Below are 20081 nucleotides of genomic sequence, written 5' to 3' on the forward strand. Positions count from 1 at the left end.
GCAAAGAAACCCAATATGAGCACCAACTTAGCACACAAATGAGTCCAAAAAGCTCGATGATATGAACCAATAAATTCTAACAATGAAACCAATGCCAGAATCACTTCAAACGCAATGAAAGGCAAATAAATAAAGTTCACGCATTTTGTACTGCTATTCAAATAAAATCAAAACATCATCAAGGTTACTGAGTCGATAGCAATACTATCAACAAGTTCGCCACTTCGATCAACTTCATTCTCACTATAACTGTAGATCAATTCAACCAGGTCTCCCCCCAGCAGTAAGTGATCAGTAACAATAAAAAATAATTTATGAGAAAACAATGTTTCTTGAAAATCTTTGAAAAACCTTGGAGCTCCCGATTGTTAGTTAGAATCGATAGATACGAACGAGATTATTTTGCTTTTGCGATTGCTGGGCTTCACTAGGATTCTTCAATTCAAATTTGAACAACGTCTCTAACTCCGATTTTTACTCACTGTTCTACTGGGGTTCCACATCCTCAACAATTTCCATGAATTCTGTAATTAGTATGTGACACGTGACATTTAATTCTTCAACAATTACAATTAATTAATTAACAACTGAATCTAATAAATTTCTAAAACTAAGCCTCAAAGAAAGAGGGGAGGTAAAATTAGAAAAAATATTAGGGATTCATTATAGATCTTGGATGTGAAATGGATGGTTGTTTGCAAGCCCTACCCAACCCAATAGCCCAATGTTAAGCATATATTTCGGCACATTCAATGAACTATTGACATTGGATTATCTTATTTAAATGAATGTGGGCATCAACTTGCTTTTTATGCAGATACATGATATTTATTTGATCCATGGAAAACTATATCTCAAACAAACTATTTATTTACAGTGGATGTCAACTATTTCATAGCGTTCAACACAACAAACTATAGCTACCACTTCTTCAAATTAGGCAGAGATAATAGTGATTTATGAAGTAAATCAACAATGTATTTGTTTAAGATCAATGACTCAACCCATTCAATAAACATGCAGTATTCCATTTGAAAAAAATGTGTTTTACTAAATATTATATGAAGATAATGTTGTATTCATAACTCAATCAAATGAATGATATATTAAAAGAGATAGAACAGAACATATTTCATCAAAATTCTTCTTCACTTATGATCTTCAACGGAATGGTAAAATCGATATTCAACAAATTCGTTCAAGTGATAATTTGACAAATTTATCTACTGAGAAGTTGTCTATTCCAAATTTTGATTAGCTAATACATGAGATTGAGATTTGCAGTCTTAAAGATATTCAATAATGTTATCATCAGGGGGAGTAAATATACGTGTTGCACTATTTTTTACTTTACTAAGGTTTTGTCCCACTAGATTTTTCTAGTAAGATTTTTAATGAAACAGCTACCAATACGTATTTTTTATATATGCATACTCTTTTTCCTTCACTAAGATTTTTTTCCACATGATTTTTTCTTAGTAAGGTCAAATGGGAAATGTTATAAATAAAATTTATTTGTGATGTTTATCGTCCCTAAAGAGATCATACATTTTCAAATGATGATCTTAGCTACCTCATGATACAATCTTGGAGATTCATGTTCTCATATTAACTGAAGATTACATCGATACTTCATTCCATATCAATCGAGATAATCATATATGCGCACTAATCATATATTGTATTTCCTTGTAGACTCTAATATTTCCATATTAAAGAATATGCTACTTCTGCTATAAGTATGTAATGCACATTACTCAATATAAATGTTTTGATTTGTCTTATCCTCATTTTCTTTCTTGTCTTTAATATATCTTCTTCATTTTATAACAAATTGGTAATTATATTTTGATGTTTATTTGCATCTTCTAAGTTCAGCTTTATGCATTTTAATTCTCTTTTGTGGATCATAATTGGACTAAGGGGTTGAAAATTAATTAACTAGGTGCTTAGGTTCCTATTTATAAATGTCAGAAAGTTAAAGGTCTTCTATATAATTATATACTTACAAAATGAGTTTGGAGGATTTCCATATAGATATTTAATTAGTTTTGTTGTCTCTTTTTGTTTTTGTTTTTGTTTTTGGTTTTTAGTTTTTTTTTTTTTTTTTTTTGTAACAAATTTCATTAAGACTGGGCAAAAACCAAGGTTGAAGAGTTCAACCAAGGAGTGGAATTGAGCCAAACCGTCGAGCCCGCAATCGACAGGGCCTTCCTTGCTAGGACATGAGCAATTACATTGCTAAACCTAGGGATTACTTCAAACTTACATTCAATAAAATCAGATTGGATTTTCCTAATATCCATTACTATAGGGTCAATGGACAAAGGAACAACAACCGATGAATCATGAAGTATTCTGATTAACTCTGCGCAGATCGATTGAAATAGAGCACGATCAACACAATCACCAATTGCATCCACCATAGCCAATCTCAATGCCAATGCTTCCCCACTGATTGCCGATTCAGAAAAGGCCCTTTTGGATATAGCTTTCACCATGGATCCACTTGAATTATACAACACATAACCTAGGCTCATGCGTTGTTGTGCTGAAATAAGTGAGGCATCACTTTGAATTAATACCCAGCCCATGGGAATGGAGTGTCTAGAGTCGTTGGTATTTCCATGTGAAACAAAAGATCTCTGCATAGGTGCTTTGTTTCTACCACTTTCTTTAACTTTCCAGAATTTTTTATGAAGATCATGTGCTCTATTAACCACATCAATTTGTGTGGTTTTATCAAATTTGAAGATAAAGTTGTTCCAAGCTATCTAGATTTCCCAGAGAATAAAGAAGCATAGACTCACTAACCTTTTGGATTTCATCTTATCCTTTGGCAGTATCGATTTCAAGGCTTCAATCCAATCAGCTATCTGAAGTGTTTCATATTCAAGAGGTTTGTAATTGAAAGGACTAGCAAACCATACCCTACGAGCAAATTCGCAATCCAAAAAAATATGCTATGTAGTTTCTTCACTGTTACAGCCTTTCTGACATGTATAATCTCCATACGTGATCCGTCTCTTCAGATTTTCACTAGTAGCCAACCCATCAGCACAAGCTCTCCATATTAAATTTCTTATTTTAGGTAGAGTGTGAGACTTCCAAATCAGGTTCCAAGTGTTGCTAGGAATGGTTTTCCACCGTGGTGTTCTTGAGGTAGAAGTCTGTTGTTGCTCTGTTTCAGCCACGCTATTTGTTATAGCATGATAAGTGGATTTAACTGAAAATTTACCTGTGTTTTCAGCTCCCCAAATCAAAACATCTTCACTGGGAAAGAAACCGAGGTGTATACATTGGATGTCAGTAGCATCAACAGGATGAAAAAAGGTGTTTAATTAGTTATATTGTCACATTCCCTTTAAAATTTTGCTTATTCACTATTTGATTTGTGCTATGATTTTAATTACAATGAAGCAAGAGAAAGATACTTGGAAATTTAGGTTCACACTATAAGTCACACAGTGAAATTTATGTGAAACAACATTGAGTCTCTCTCTCTCTCTCACACACACACAAAAACACATGCACACACTTGTCATTTTGTAAAAATGCTCACCTGGTTGTGCATCAATTATCGAGTTGTTAGAATTTAATCGGATCCTCATGAACTCAAACAAATCTCAAGCAACCCAAGTAGATGAAAAACCACTATATAGGGGAAGCAACTGAATGGGAAGGAAACAAATTATTTAAGTCAATTGGTCTACAGTTACCTATAGGATAGTTCAAGGTAGCCAACTATAAAATCCATTGAAATATTGTCCCACTTCCATTCTAGTATAGGCAATGACCACAATAATATGTATGGTCTCTATCTTTCTATTTTACTTGCTAGTAGAGGAGGGACATTGTTATGGATCACATCATAATAAATTAAACTAAACTCCACATAAAATTGCTTCAAATCCTTGTACATATTCTTGGTAGAAAGGGTAGATTAAGAAGCGATATGAGACTAATTTGAAACCATATTCTTCAATTTTTCATCTTCCAGTCCAATCAACCTCTACCTTTAAGCCTAAGAATTTTACAACATCCACAATGAAGTCTAGATCTGCTTGAATCATACTCACCAACGTCTGAAAAAATACCCATACCTCTTCTTGGCTTCCCCAATGTTCTTGACAATAGATGGCTATAGTGTAAATACTACGAGTGAAGTGCTTTCCCTCAGTGAGACACTATAGGTCCAATTTTTGGGATTCTTCTATATGTCACTCTCAAAACTAAAGAAACAAGAGAAAAAAGTCCGCAATATTCTGATGAATGCATTTGCAACTATATTTGCTACCTTTAGAGTGTTCTAACCCAAAAGGTTCTTACAAGGCTTTTCCACTTTTGAGGGCTATCAAGAGTGTACAATTTGTGAACAAAATCAAGAAGTCCGTACTTAATATATTAGCTCTAGGCCTTTAAGAGTGTATATATATATATATACAACTATATATATATATAATGGAATTGAGTTTCATCCGAGGAGCCAACTTACACGAGCCTTGACAATATCCTTAGAAGCCCCACATATGGTCTTAAGGAGATTCGAACTCTTAACCACATAAGATGAGATGTTGATTTTTGCCAACTAAACCAGTTTCTTGAGGTCGGGTGTTTAACATTGTTATGCGAAGTTTATAGAATAAACGACTGATACGGATAAAATATAATCGAACCGGGTTCACCCTTGGTTTGACCCTCGACCCCGGTCGGGAAGAAAGGATCGACTCGCTTCCGAGCCGGCCGGGTTCAAAAGATAGCTTGATGAGGAAGTAAACTGACTCACTCAACGAGCACGCCCGAATCCGTGATAATCGGAGTGGACGAATCGTCAAGGAGACGGTTAACAACACTTGCGGAAGATACTGATCGTTATTATATGGATAACTACCATATAACGTTCATATTATCAAAGAAGTTATCTATTAGCCCAACCATGAACGGATCTATCATTAATGGATCTATTCGTTAAGATCTGACGGCTATCCGAAGAAGGCTCAAATATATCAAACGAAGGAGATTCAAAGGTACACAAGGTAAGGGAGAGGGATGTATACAATCTGAATCGCATTCTCAATATTCATTCTTTGCTCTGTGCTCAAGTAGAACCTTTATGATTAGTTCATCAACTGACTTAGCCTTCGGAGGTGGACTCTCGACCCCTGGGGTCGGCCCACATCTGACGTTCGTTTTTGCAGGTCATCCACAAGAGATCTAAGGGCTGAGCAGATTTTGGACGCATCAACGACATAATGAGGTGTCTAAAGTGAGAAAAAAATGATCAATGAGATTTCTTGCGCGAGGACTGTACCCAAGCCAAACCATGCACATAACTCACCATAGGAAGGACCGAAGGAGTCTTTTTTTTTTTGTCCGGTAAGGCCTTTAGAACCAGGTTCGACCGTCCGGTTCATTTATAAGGCTCTATCGAGTATTGACCTCGTTCGCACTGGTCTCGAACCCTGCGGCCTGAGCTCGGCCTCTCTCATTTCCGTTGTCAAGCGAACCCCTGCACACTCTGTCTTGGCCTCGGCGATCCTCTCTCTCTCTCGCTCTGTCTTCAAGAGATCTCTGTCCGAAGCTTAAATTTCTCCTGTTGAGACCGGAATCTTCATTTCATGGTTCTGTGATTTGGTTGAAGATGGATTGCGGATCAAAATTCCCCAAGTTGAAGCTCCATTGTCGGACGTTCTTCTGTCTGCAACTCATCTTATTGCTTTTTCTGGTAAGGTTTAAGATAACAGATTGCTCAAGTTGATTTTGACTAAGCATGCTTTCTTTTATCCCCTTTTAATTCTTTTTTACTAAATTATATGGTAGTTTACAGTTCAATGCTTCATTGCATTTTCGTCATATGTCTTACTTTAAGAGTAGGTTGATATTAGGGTGAACAACTGGGTAATGAACGTTTATCTTGTTTACTAGTTGGTTATCTTGGCTTCTAGTTGACGATAGCGATTTTCATTTTTTTAATATTTGGCACTTTTTTCTTTTTAACGTTTTTCTTTTATATAACTTGCCCGTTTTAATGCTATTTCTCTACTAAGATACCCTGATCTTGGAATTTCATGTCTAGTACATCAAATCGACCCTCTTCTAATTGAAAATCTGGTTCGGTATGGTTGAACACCTTCTATTGAGTTTTTAAGTAATTGGACAATTGTGAATTTCCTTCTGCTTTGTGTCCACCTGAAAACTGCAGAGCGTTTCTAACTGAGACAGTCATGAAGCCCCTCTCATTGTACGGTATCAGCCCTTTGAGGATTGCTTGCAGCTCTATAGCTAGCATCAACAGTTCATCCCTTTTCCCTACAAAAGCCGATATAGGTATACCAGTAGTATCCCTTATCACACCTTTATATTCTGTTGTCGCATCTAGTAACAGTTCATCATAGTCCAGGGCCAGCATATAAGTCGCAGGTTCATTCCATGAGCAGACTTTATGTGCATTGCTTTTCCAGGCAATATGGATGGCCCATTTTCGGCTATGTATTTAGATTTTTGCATTTCACCTTACTGTAACATGCAAGCCTCTACATTTGGTCGCCATATTTTCAGTGATGGGTGTTACCACCTGGTCCTTGTATTTAAAAAAAAAAAAATCTTAGAATTTCTCTCAGTCCAGAATTGTTGAACAGTTGCACTGACCTTACTTCTTAATTACCCCAACCTTTTCATCTGTCTCATGGTGGTACCTTATCCATGATGCTGCGTCTTGCACTCATTCCATGGGCCTCCTCTCATTTGTTAGCCTTTCTTCAATGCATTGCCATACTGACACCAAGCATTGGAAGAAAAGGTGATTCCTACTTTTGGTGCTTGCCCAACAGAATATACAATTAGTCTTCATTTGGATGTTCCTGGATAGGATCTCCCTAGTTAGTAGTGCGTTCCTAGGATACTTCTAGGTAGTGAAGGAGTGCCTTGGGGATATTTTCAAGAAACCACACTGTGATGTGGTTCTAGATTGATAGATGATCAACTAGGAGCCAATTCTTTCGAGATTTTAATCATAACCTCCCTATGGGACAAATAGTTTAGGTTTAGGTAGGTTTGGTTATGGCTTTATGTCTACAACCCTGCTTAGAATCAGCGATAGTTGACTTGGCCTCGGAAAAACTCGCTTTTGAGCAAACCAACCATGGAGCTACCAGCTAAGAAGCAAAACGAGTTCTCATCCATGGATAACCAAGCTTTGACCAAGGAAGGCGAGCTAGTTTATCAGTTCGAAGGCCAGCCCAACAAGCAACCCTTTTTATTTGAAAATGGGGAAAGGGCTTTTTTATATAGAAAGAGAGTAAAAGAAAGGAGTTGGACCAAGAATGAGATACGATTAATGACCAGTAGAACGGCTAGGGCTATTGACCCATCGACTCACTTATGGCGGTCACCTAGGAAGAGTATGGTATCGTTCACCTCAATTGAAAGCCTCTATTTATAGATTGTCTCACCAGCTTCTTCCCCTGGTCTATTTATAGACTTTCTCACCTCACTTTAAGCCTCTATTTATAGACTATCTCACCAGCTTCTTCCCCTGGTCTATCTCAAAGATCACCTTACCTCAAGATGCCTCCTCTTTAACCCTTGCCTTTGGGAGCCTAGTGTGCTTACTGAAAGTATCTGATCAGTTGATACACCACTCATATTTATGGAGTTATGGTTATGTGTCTAGTGGGCACTTTGTACCATAGTTTATGTTCCCTTCCAGGGGTGCAATGGTCAAGTCTTGTGGTTTGGCCTATGATGGGATGATTTTGACTTGGAGGATGGATATGCTTAATGTGTAATGGCTTAACAATCTCGTATGGGATGGTTAGCTTAGGCTTCAAAAAGACTAGTTTAGGTTTTAGGTTTCAAGGGATTTTAAGATATAGGGTCGAAATAGGGAGATATGGGTAATTCTTTTGAAATGGGATCTTCTTTTCTTAGTTTTTTTATTTTTGGGTGGGGGGGGGGGGGATGAGGTGTGTCTAATGGAATCAGAATTGAATGAAACTTTGTGGTCGAACATATAGCTTGCTTCCTAGGATATGCTCACCTAGTTTCATTAAATTTGGATGATTAATTTCAAGTTATTAATAATCTTTATTTTGGGGATTCTTCACATCAAGATTTGCAAGAACCCTGTTTTGACCTGTCAAAATGTGCTGAAAGTTGGAGAGGGTATAGGGATATGATCCTCTGAGTCCCTGTTTATGACAGCGGACTGGTTCACACTAACTAGGTCTTCTGTGACCTATTGTAGCCTGTTAGTCAAGATCTTCATGACAATCTTATATAACAGATTACGCAATGCTGTAGGCCTAATCCGTGAAAAAGTGCTCGCATCCCCTTCCTTTAGAACCAGACCAGTAAATATTGCATCTGTAGAATGAGGCATATAGGCTTTTTCAGAGAACCACAATACTACCTTTTGTGAGCTCCTCATCTCTAGGTCCCAAGAGTGATTGAACAAGTTATCCCCAAGCCCTTCTGACCTAGGGGCCTTCGAATTCTTCATTCCAAAGCCACCTTGCTAACCTTCTCCTTTGATGCAAGCTCTTCTAATGGTCGCTATTAGTTCTCAGAGAGGTCTCTCTCTTTAGGGGAATTATTTGGTGGGCAGCCTCTCCAATGCTCAGTACCTGCTTCAATAAGTTTGGGTGGAAATCTATTGTCTCCTTCTCCATATCCTTTGGTTCATCAAGAGAGCACCTCTGTGAGTGTTTGAGTTCTGGAATGTGGTTCCTGTTCTGCCTGCAGTAAACTGCTTTGTGGGCAAAATTATAATTTCCATCCCCAAGCTGAAGCGACTGCATTGTTGATTTCTTCTTGAGAAATCTCTCCTCCATTTATATGATGTCCAGACTTTTCTCTTCACCTCCTTTTCCCTGTCCAATGATGTGTCATCTGAAGGGGAGCTGCTGAGTAAGTCTTGGAGGCTTGGACCTGCCTCAACTCCTCTTCAACTTCGCTAACTGCTAAATGGATATTCCAAACCATCTTTATTCCATCCTTTCAGCTCTAACTTTACATTGCTTAGTTGGGCAGTGAAGCCTGCTAGAGGATTTGTAGGTTGCTTTGCAGGTCAATGTTGGTACCTATAAATGGCTACCAGTACCGGTTCTTGGTACCATGGTTGTTTTTTAGCTACTGTGGAATCAAGATTTAATTCTTACGCAACAAATTTATTAAGCTGGCATGCAAGGAAATATTTAGGATAGAATGATTCACCATATTATTTCAACTACTTAAAGTGTTGTTGAAGGCGCCTTTTTAATTGGATGTTTCGCTTTTGTTGATGTGTCTGAGGATTAGCTTTTATGGCTATTTCATCAAACGAACTTTATTAATATGTACTAAGTAGATCAGCTTTTTCAGTGTTGCTGCAAGATTGAAAGATTTGGTTTATGGAATGTTGTGATTGCAAGTTGATTTATATTTTTAGACATTTACTGGTGTTTGAGAAGTTGATAACCACAGTGGCCTTTAACTTTTTTTTTTCAGTTCCTAGCAGCCAGGTCATATGGATCTCGTAAAACGGGGATGTCATCAGTATTTTCCTTGTTTAATCTCAGAGAAAACAGCAGATTCTGGAGTGAGTCTGTGTTGCATAGTGGTAAGTCTATGGCTGTTATGGAGTTCTGTCACATTTAAGTGTTGATGATGTGGTTGCATGACATATTTTTAATGATATATTCTAGAGATGTATTTGTCTTTTGGTGATCAAAATCAATTGCTGTTGTTTTAATTATCATCAGTCTGCCCTCAATGTTAATATATGGGCATGCTATCTTTATCATTATCTACTCATCTTGTTAACGTCGGTCATGGTTAGAGAACTCAGTCTCAAAGGCAACTGGATGGTCCAAAAACCATGTTGGACCAAGATATTGACAAGCTGGTGCATTTTGGACTGGAACTCTTTGGCCATCTTGGTGGGTCTAAAGCCTGGTATGCCTATCTTGTGTCTTTTTAACAATATAGCGTTATAACTTTCTATAAAATGAAGTCCAACTAGGAGTTTGACTTTAGACCATAGGTTGTTAGAGCTACAACGTATTGAAGGTCTAAAATACCCTATTTAAACGCATTTAGTAATAGAAATCGATCAAGCATACATTTGGTGCAAAACAACTTCAATCACCATCAGAAATGGGTGAATGTAAAACAAGGTTGTCAAAGCATTTGCCTAGGCCCATTTCTAGGCCAAGGTGACGCCTTATCGCCTTGCTCTGTGTCGCTTTGATTTTCGTTGCCCTCTATCGCCTAACATCGCCTTGTCGCCTTGACCATGATGTAAAATCAATCTAGGTGTCAACTTTAACATTGACCTCTTCAATAAGTAGTGGTATCTTTCCTTCTCACAAAGTTACAATCTCACTTGACTCATACAGAAGAGGCTGAAGACCTAACACTCTTAATGCATCATTCCAATTAGAAATAGGGACTACATCAATCAAAATGCCAAAGCATGTTAGCATCTGGACGTAACAAGAAGGTTTCCCATGTCATTCATAGTATTGCTAAATCGCTTTTACTACCTGCACAATGCATGTAATTACCATCATTGATATAGTACAGCAACAACTTTCCTAGGTTATTGAAGAGGCAGTTGTGCAGATTGAGCTGAGGTTGACCCACTAATACTGCCACCGGGCTGTTGAACTATGAAAGGCATGAATGGCTGGGTGGGGGCCATGGGGCTATGAAGAAGTCGTCCACAATAGCTGACCCAGTGCTTGGATTTTCTCCAATCTGAGGAGGTGCTGTTTCTGAATGGGGATAGCCATATTGCTACTGTCGCAGCCCAAACTGACTATAGCCAGTGTAGTGGGAACTGGTACTCTCGTGACCGACATTTTTGCCATGGATGATGCTCAGGCCTTGAAGGAGAAAATGGTGTTCAGTCTAACTTGTATTTGTTGTAGATGTTGCACAAAGTAAGGATGGTTACTTGTACCCCTGATGCGAAATTCCACGAGGGCCCCAAGGGCCGAAAATAGGGCTTAGGGTTGCTGCCCTGCGCAGCCCAGCTGCATGGAATCTTTTTCATCAACAGAGGCATTTTGGTACCGCTAGTCCAGTCTAAGTTGGCCTTGTTAGATTCAGAATTTTCTTAGGAGTCTAGTCCTATGTTGTATTTTGTTATTTAAATCAGTCCTTGTTAAGTTAGGTAAGAGTCCTTTTCTAGTTAGGTGTTCTATTTAAAGTAGGATTCCTTTAGTTGTTGTCAAAATTTCACTAGGAGTCCAGTCCTACTGTTATTGTGTAATTCGAACCATTCTAGGTTGAGATAAAGAAGAGTCCTGATTGGAGTAGGAGCCTTATTATTTTAGAAATTCTTATTTGTTTTGATTTCAAAGTTGAGTCCTAGTACGAGTCTTTCAATAAAGGCTATAAATACAGCCTATTGCTTGTAAGTTGCAACTAAATCAGTTTTGATGAAGTACAATTAATAAAGGAGAGTTACAGCAGAGGAGTGAGGAATCGATTAAGGTTTTTTGGTTTTTCAAGTGCAGGATTTTCCTGCGGCAGCAAGGTTACTAGCATTCTTCCATTCAAACTTCTTTCACAAACCCACCAAATGGCAAGCCTACATTCCCCCCCCCCCCCAAAAAAAAAAAAAAAAAAAAAAAAGTTTACCCTGAAAATCGTCTGACACCCACGTTTTAAAATACTTACTTCCCCTACACAAATTTAAAAAGATGGATCCACTCTGTTAGTTGAAGTGATAATATCAGCAGGTTACAGTTTACTAGGTGGCCAAATTACCCCTGAAGAAAGGCAAACTTACTGTTTTACCCTTCTTTGCAATAGAGGTTGAGTCTTAATTATCGCAAACCCTCCATCTTTCTCAAAGGCGATGATTCCCTGACAAAACTTTTCACTTGAAACAAAGGACCTTCTTAAGATAACATATGTTTAATTCTGATTTTGAATTTATACTTCAACAGGATAATCATGTCTGAAAATGCAAAATTTATGAGTGTTGTATCAGCAACTGCTGTATCACCATAAAAGGCTTTTCAGTGTTTTGGTGAGTTCTTACTATTGTATTCTATATTTTAACACTTTTAGATTCTTGGTGAGTCTGTTTCTCTAGTTGTGGATTTTATGTTTCAGGGAAATGATTTGATGCACGCCTGAAGAAGATTATATTGTTGATGAATATGGAATTTGGGATGATATAATTAAGCTTGTGTAAAGTCACTGTTTAAGACCTAATAACACTATTCTACTAGACAAAGAGAGGCTAGAAATAATAGTAATGTTAGAAAAGAACCATATGATGTGAATAATGCTTCAGCAAGGATTCTATTTGGGTCTATTGGATTTACAGCTATCTTCTAAAAAATGACTCCTAATGAACTGTCTACATGCCAGCTGAACTTCTTGTCTTTCAGCTCATGGTCCTCTCTGCCACATCCTCTGTCATCTCTGATTCCGTCTTCTGCTTTTGTTCAGACCCACAGCACCCTTTAGACATCTTTTACAAATTCCTGTTAGCCCATACGATTTGTAACTCATGCATTCTGCCCCACTCTCCACTTTCTTTTCCAATGGGTCTTGGACCTCTTGGGCACCCCCTTAGCCCCCACACCCGTTGGTCTGAGCTAGGTCAAGACCTCCCTTCCCCACTCTTCCGTTCCTCAACTGACAAAGCTACTTGGTTGCCCTTCCATAATTGAATCTCTAACTCCTCCGTTTGGAACTTATGAGTCCTGTGGCAGCCCCTAGTTTAGTTCAAAGGTCACATCCCTTGGCATGCTTTCACATTCTAGAGAGCCCTGACCCTTTGCCTTCCCACGCTGACGTTCCTCCTCTATCGCCATATCCTGTCTAACTGTAAATGCATCATGTACCTCTTCTTCTTGTGCCTTATCCCACTCTGTTTGGGAAAAATCCCTTGCCTCCATTTTGGCCCACCTTTGTGGCACATTCAGATTTTTTCTCGAGAACGGTTGTGGATCTTGAGATCCTTCACTGGTAACTCTATCTGTGACTATGCTGGTAAGTTGATGTTTGGTGCTGCTGTTTTGCACATTTGGTGGGAGTGTAATCTTAAGAGATGGATCTCCTATTTTAGGACAGTGGACTTTATTTGGAACGTCATCTGGTTTATGGTTCCTCCAGGTTCAGTCTTTGCCCTAACCCCCCATTTCATTCTTCCCAAGGAACAGACACTTTTTGTTACCTGGGGCCTAGGCTCTTATATTTTGCTTGCCTGTAGTTGTTAGATTGGTCTCCTCCACCCACCCCCACTTTCTTACCCCCTATTGGTAATGATTATTTATCCACCCAAGAAAAATTGCGTTATATATGCACACTTGAAAGATTTGCACTAGTTGGCGATTGCTGTGGAATGGTGTTGTTTTAGAATGCTGGATTCATTTTTGTAGAGGAATTTGGAGTCCACTGTTTTATTTAACATACTAGGAATTTTCTCAATTTGCTTGGTTGATTTGGTTAATTCTTGGATCATCTTGAACTAAAAGGGTAAGCATCTGCTGATAATATTTTTGAAGCATCTTGAACTGGAAACTCCCAAAAGAACGGAGGTGATCTGGGGCAACGGTTGGCTGGAGGCAACCCACGTGGGACGCTAAAGCAACAGGAATGACATATATATCCTATGCAATGGGAAGAACAGAGGTGACTTCAAAGTAAAATATTGGCTGAAGTTTCATCTGGAGAGGTAGTTGGAAGAGGAGATTCTTGGAAAGTGGAAATTTATAGGGAAGGACCCGTATACATATCCGGTTTTCCCATGGGGTTAAGATTTGCTTAGGAAGGGCATGGCTTTCTTGCAGATGCAGGGGATCATTGCGAGGTAATGCAGTATTTTGGTTGGTGCCAATGGAGAAAGGGTTTGATACTGTTTGCAGTCAACGGTAAATCCGTAAATGTGTTCAAGCATATGAGATGGTTTGTAATATTTTCAAAACCTGGCGGTTATGTGAGTTTTGGGCTAATTCCAAGCAACTTACAATTAATTTACCCATTATTATTTTTATTATCTAACATTATATGGTGGATAGCTGAGTTGCGTTGCTGAAACTCTATTGAGAATAGGGAAATAGAAAGGAATGTACAGCAACTATACATCCTAATAGGCACTAAATATGGCAAATAATGTACAATGCTATGCTACTAAATATGACAAATAATGTACAATGCTCTGCTTAGGATCCCATAATAAGGTGTACCCAGTGCATGAGGCTCCTGCCACTATGAGGTCTGGGAAGGATCATATTGTATACAGCCTTACCCCTGCTTTCACAGACAGGCTCTTTTTAGGCTCAAACTTATGGCCACGAGGCCCACGACAAGTTGGTCACAAGGAGCAACCTTGCCACTGCACCAAGGCTCACCCCTCAGCTTATAAACCCCAACACACATAAAAAGTCACAACAAATGGACAACTTAAACCTCACCCTAAGTCTACCTGTCCCTCACACCTGGCAAATTTATTTGCAATCTCATAAGTGGTTCTTGGAACCTATCGAGACAAGTTTTTCATGAGAGAAGCCGAGAGTTATTATGCAAGATGAGCAGTTTCCAGAGGCCCACATCTGCCTGCAAATAACAGATAACATTTGAAGAAGGCTTCACAAATACATCCATCTCAAGCAGTGGCAAAATGAAAGCTCTGTGGAGAGGGGTACCTGAGAGGGCATCTATCATGTTTGACAAAGCTTGCTGCAGGTTTTCTCTGAGGTCATCTATTTAAATTTGGCTAAAACACAAAAGGTAGCAGACAAGATTGTCTGGGATCCCCTGATGAGCAACAATTCCCCCCCCCCCCCCCCCCCCAAAAAAAAAAAAAAAAGACTTAGGTTGCCATTTTACTCTCCAAAATGAATGCTTACCATGCTTGTATGAATATTTCTTTTTTCTGTTTTCTTAATTGTTCATTTTACTTCGTTACTGTCCCGTTTAAAATAAAGTGATTTCTATGTTCACATAAAGATGGTTTGTCCTTGTTATTTTTTTCTCTCTAACAATGCTTGTTTTTCAGATTTTGATGATTTGGAAAATTCAGGATCCTCAAGCCATGGTGTTTTCAATTACACCAAGGCAGGTAATGACATGTCATTAGTGAGGTTTCAACCAAACTATAAATGGGCTCCTTTTTAAATTAGGGTTTTCGAATGCATTTCATTAATTTATATTTTATTTTCTATTTCTTTCCAATTTTTTTTTTCTTTGTTGATTTTCTACCTCAGGTAACCTTGCAAATTATCTGGAGCTTTTGGAAGTTGAATCCATTTATCTTCCAGTCCCTGTGAATTTCATTTTCATAGGGTTTGAAGGGAAAGGGAAACATGGTAAAATATTTATTCTGTTCAATCTTCTGGCTGTTTTTGGTCAGAATAGTTTTTTAATATTTGTTTTGTTTCCCCCCTTCTAGAGTTCAAGCTAGGCCCTGAAGAACTGGAGCATTGGTTCACGAAAATTGATCACATTTTTGAACATACAAGGGTGCCACATATTGGGGAGGAGCTCACCCCATTTTACAAGATTACTGTAGAGAAAGGACAGCGTCACCATCTTCCAATTATCAGTCACATTAATTATAAGTGATTTTCTATGGCCTCTTATTCTTCTTGTTCCCTTCCCCTCCCCCACTCCTAAGATTGAAAACTTGGAATTTTAGGTAAAGTGGAAAGTTAAAAATCATCTTTAGGAGGCTGATTTTTAGTATGGCCTGTTTGCCCTATGCAGTTTCTCAGTTCATGCCATACAGATGGGAGAAAGAGTTACATCCGTTATTGAGCGCGCCATAAAAGTTCTTTCCCGTAAGGATAATGTATCTGATACTAGGTAAAATATTTGGATGACTCAGTAGAAGAGAAAAGCATTCTTCAGTTACTTCGTTGTGCCAGTTTATGGTTTTCAATAACCTAATGAAATTCTAGAGCTTGTATGGCTGTATTGGTAGGTTAGCCTGTTTGGTGGATTAATTGCCATCAAATTCTACTTCCAAGAGTGTTTATATCATTTTGAGTTTACAGTTTCTGGTTTATCCATTTCTAAAAGTTGTATACTTCTATATGTCTATCTCTGCTAATGCTACTTATGGGATCATTACTACTGAAATTAGGTTCGTCTTGCATTTCCATATTTAAAATTTTAAATCTGGCCATTTGTCTGTACAGAAGAAGAAGATATCTGCCACGCTGCTTATTTGTTTATTTTTTAGATCCAGTAAGAACCCTGATGTGATTCCATTATCACTCGTGTTAAACTAGTTCATTGCTGATCTTGTTCTCCGCTTTCATATTAATCCCTGACTATTTCCTATAATAAAAGTTACCTTCGTATAGTTAGAGTCACCACTTAGTTTTTCTTCCCCTTTGTCCAAATGTTGGACCACTTACTGTATGTTAACTCTCCCTAATCAACTGATGATCTCCATATCCCTTACCACTTTATTAGATGTATATTTTTGGGGTTCTGATTTGGTGGATGGAAGAGTTTTAGCTAGGTCCTTCTATTCTAAACTTATCAGATAAGTCGGATGCATATGATTAAGGGCAAAGGGGAAGTGGCTCTTTTAAGTTCAAATTTCTATAAAGCCAATCTGTGGAAAGATAGGTGGATGGGATGCCATTGAATAAGGATCACCGATAGTGCAATGGGCAATCTTTAGTTTAACCCATTTGTTCACCATTGTTTATGAGGAAACTCATGCCTGAACAATTTTGCATTTTCTCCTCCCAGCCAAAATTGCAGCTCTGCATAAAGACTTCCTTTTTGCACCAAAACAGCCCTAGACCTAAACTACATTAGATCCATCACATTATTGCAAAATGTCCATTCCAGAATAAACACTGAGGTAATGGAGATACCATCCTTTCGGAAGGGCACTGGAACAAGTGATTGACAGATTCTCCATCCTTCTTACACTAAAAGAATATGAAGGGAAACGGAACAGTTGTCCCTTTCTTGACTGAAAGGCGTCTGTTGTCACAACCTATCTATAATGCCTTAACATTTTCATAGGTCTCTGAATAGTTTTACGAGGAAAAGAAAAACGAGGATTCTCTGGATACTGAGGCTGGAAGTGGCTGAAGAGCATACAACAACACACCGTTATTCCAACTAAATGAGGTTGGTTACATTTGATCTTTTTATAAAAAAGGTGAAAATTGAGATAAAAAAAATTGAGAAACAGAATATCAAGCTTAAAGACTGTTAGAGGGCATTTTGGGAAACAAAAGTAGGGCTCGAGAATTAATGCCAGGCGCTAAGTCTCGAGCAAGGTACTGCTATTTTGAGTCCATATTGGACTCTTTTCTCCTTTTTGAAGTTGATTGTAATTGGGTAACTATACTATAGATACAAAGGTAATTGTGTGGAGTTCCTCAATCGATTGAGGCTCCTCTAAGTCTCAAATCTTCTCCAGTAGGCTCCTCCTACCTTTTGATTCTAAGCAATTTCTGATACAAAGAGGTGATTTTATAGAAAAGAAAGGGATCATACCTGGTAGAAGGGTTGGATTCCAGACATCAAGGGGAGGCAGCACCTTAGCTGCACTGTGGTTGATGTTTTAGATGAAGATTCGATTCATCATCTTGTGCTGCAACTTTCTTGGTGTCTTGGTTGAAGATTGATTTAACAAAGGAGTCCTCTAACTTTCATTGTTGTTGAAGGAACCCCTGCAACTCCTTTTTGGTGAAGAACGATGCAACCAATTGCTCTATTTTTGGTGTTCTTTTGAAGATTGATGTAGTCAGTTGCTTGAAGATGAAGAAACCTTTCTCTGCAATTTATGATTTGGGGTTGTTATCGATCTTTTTTTTTTTTTGAAGGTAAGTGAACTGTTGACTTGGTTTAGGGTCTGGGTGATGCGGTTGGGTTGTTTGAAACTGGCTGGTTGGATTGTTTCAGTTGGATTGGTTGGTTTATTTTGTTGGTTCACACATCTGCTGGTTCAAATTGGTTAGTTTGACTGATCTATTTTGATTTTTTTTTTTTTGGGGTTGATTGGTTTATTTTGCTGGTTTAAACTGGTTGGTTTGACTGATCTACTTCTTTTAAGAAGAAATTTGGCATGCTCTCAATTCTTTCTGAATTTTTTTTCTTTCTGGTTTGGTTAAGCAATTGTTGGGTCTTGCTGGTTGCCATACTTGTTATGGTGTTTCTGATTAACCATCATGTCTGAACCTAAGAGTTCTATTACTGAAATCACGACATCCATCCCATTGTATTTCTGAACAAAAACTTGAAGGGGCTACCAATTTTTGTTGGTGGAAAAAGATAATCTAGGTTGTGTTGACTGGTCGTGGACAACAAGATGATACTTGCAAGACTGTAGATGCCCAAATCTTAGGGCAGATGTTGAACTTCATAGAGAGAAATATCGTTGACTTGGTTACACATAGTAACATAGTGAAAGATTTATGGGACTACCTAAATATATTGTATTTTGGACAGAATAATCTTTCTCGTATCTATGAGGTTTCACAAGAGTTCTACTTCTACAGGGCTAAGAGAAAGGGTAGCCTTGTGACCCAATATGTTGCAGCCTATAAGAAAATGTATGAAGAGTTAAATTCCATTATACCCATTTCATCTGATGTTGTTGAGATGCAAAATCAGCGGGAATAACTTGCAGTCATGGGATTTTCGGAAGGACTTGGGAAGGAATTTGACTTGGAGCACAAATTTTAGGAGGAGATAAGATACCCTCACTGTCCGAAACTTTTTTCCATGTACTTCGTGTGTCCAAAGAAAACACACATGAGTCTAGTTCCTCAAATAATTTTGCATTAGCATCTTTTTCTCCAAACCGTGGTTTTGGTGGTGGTGGTGGGTTAGGTTTTGGAAGTACTCGTGGTTGTGGGAATAGAGGATCAAATAGAAACCCCAATACTCAAGGATCCACTGAAACTATTGGGAATGTCAAGACTTATCATCATTGTGGAAAACCAGGACATATATAGACTTTTGTTGGAAGCTTCACAGCAAGCCACCTCAGGTTGCTAACGCTGCATTTATGACATCACATGACATTCTTCACCAATCTTTTAATATCGATGCCTGACAACAAAATGGGGTGGCAGAACAGAAGAATCACCACTTGATGGAAGTCAGCTGTTCTTTACTATTTGAACTTTGAAGTGCAGGTGACCAAACTTTTTTGGGCTGATGCTGTCTTGACTGCTTGACAGCCTATTAACTGAATGCCCTTGTCTATTTTGAAAGGTGGTATCCCATATTCCTTATTGTTTATTAGTAGACCTTTGCATGAGTTGCCTCCCCATATCTTTGGGAGTGTTTGTTTTATTCAGGGTCACCGACTTGGACTGTCTAAGCTTGATCCAAAAGCCCTTAAGTGTATGTTTGTCAGGTACCCTCATATTCAGAAGGGGTATTGTTGTTATCATTTGAACTTCGAAATATTTTATTACAGCTGATATTTCATTTTTTGAGTCTCTCCCTTATTCCTCTGACCTTGTGCATGTTTCTTTTATGGGTGTGGATCTTCCTGTTATTATTTCTTCTCCTGTTACAGTCTGGTCACCGCTTCCGCCTGTTTAGACATAAATCACTATTGTGTATTAGCGATGTCCATAGACATCTATGAACCCTCCTGCTCCTGCGGTTCCTCCAACTTCGCCTCCTCCACCCATGTATCCCTTTGGTAAGTCCCCTTGTTTTTGACCTTGATGTTCCAATTGCTCTTCGTAAAGACACTCGGAGTTGTGTTCAGTACCCCGTTTTTAACTTTGTTTCATACACTAATATTTCTCCTACTTTCCGTACTTGTTTATTTACCATTGAGACTCACCCACTTTCTAAGACTTTTCTGAGGCCTTGTTAAGTCTTGGATGGACAGCAGCAGTGACTGAGGTGTTGGCAGCCCTAGAAGAAAATCATACTTGGGATCTTGTTCCTTTGCCTCCTGGGAAGGCTACTGTTGGATGTCAATGGGTGTCTGCAGTAAAAGTAAATCCTAATGGCATGCTTGCTAGGCTGAAGGCTAGACTTGTAGCAAAAGGATATGCTCAAGTGTATGGAGTGGACTATTTGGATACTTATTTCTCCCGTTGCAAAACTCACCTCTATTTGGATTTTGATATCCGTAGATG

The 20081-nt window shown here is 38.4% G+C and overlaps 1 protein-coding gene across 1 annotated transcript in view; it reads left to right on the plus strand.

The window, feature by feature from the left end:
• The first annotated feature begins 5460 nt into the window (after positions 1–5460).
• LOC149015660 (uncharacterized) overlaps positions 5461–20081 on the plus strand; it is a 62465-nt gene continuing 47844 nt past the window's right edge. The window contains exons 1-6 of the mRNA XM_089154793.1: positions 5461–5725; positions 9487–9598; positions 15002–15064; positions 15210–15311; positions 15395–15563; positions 15709–15807. Of these exons, the coding sequence (XP_089010919.1) occupies positions 5642–5725; positions 9487–9598; positions 15002–15064; positions 15210–15311; positions 15395–15563; positions 15709–15807 (629 nt within the window). The 5' untranslated portion in view covers positions 5461–5641. The remainder of the gene's footprint in view (positions 5726–9486; positions 9599–15001; positions 15065–15209; positions 15312–15394; positions 15564–15708; positions 15808–20081) is intronic.

This window comes from Hakea prostrata, chromosome 5 (assembly GCF_041222555.1).
Source record: "Hakea prostrata isolate BN-2017 chromosome 5, UWA_Hpros_2, whole genome shotgun sequence".
Classification (NCBI taxonomy): Eukaryota; Viridiplantae; Streptophyta; class Magnoliopsida; order Proteales; family Proteaceae; genus Hakea; species Hakea prostrata.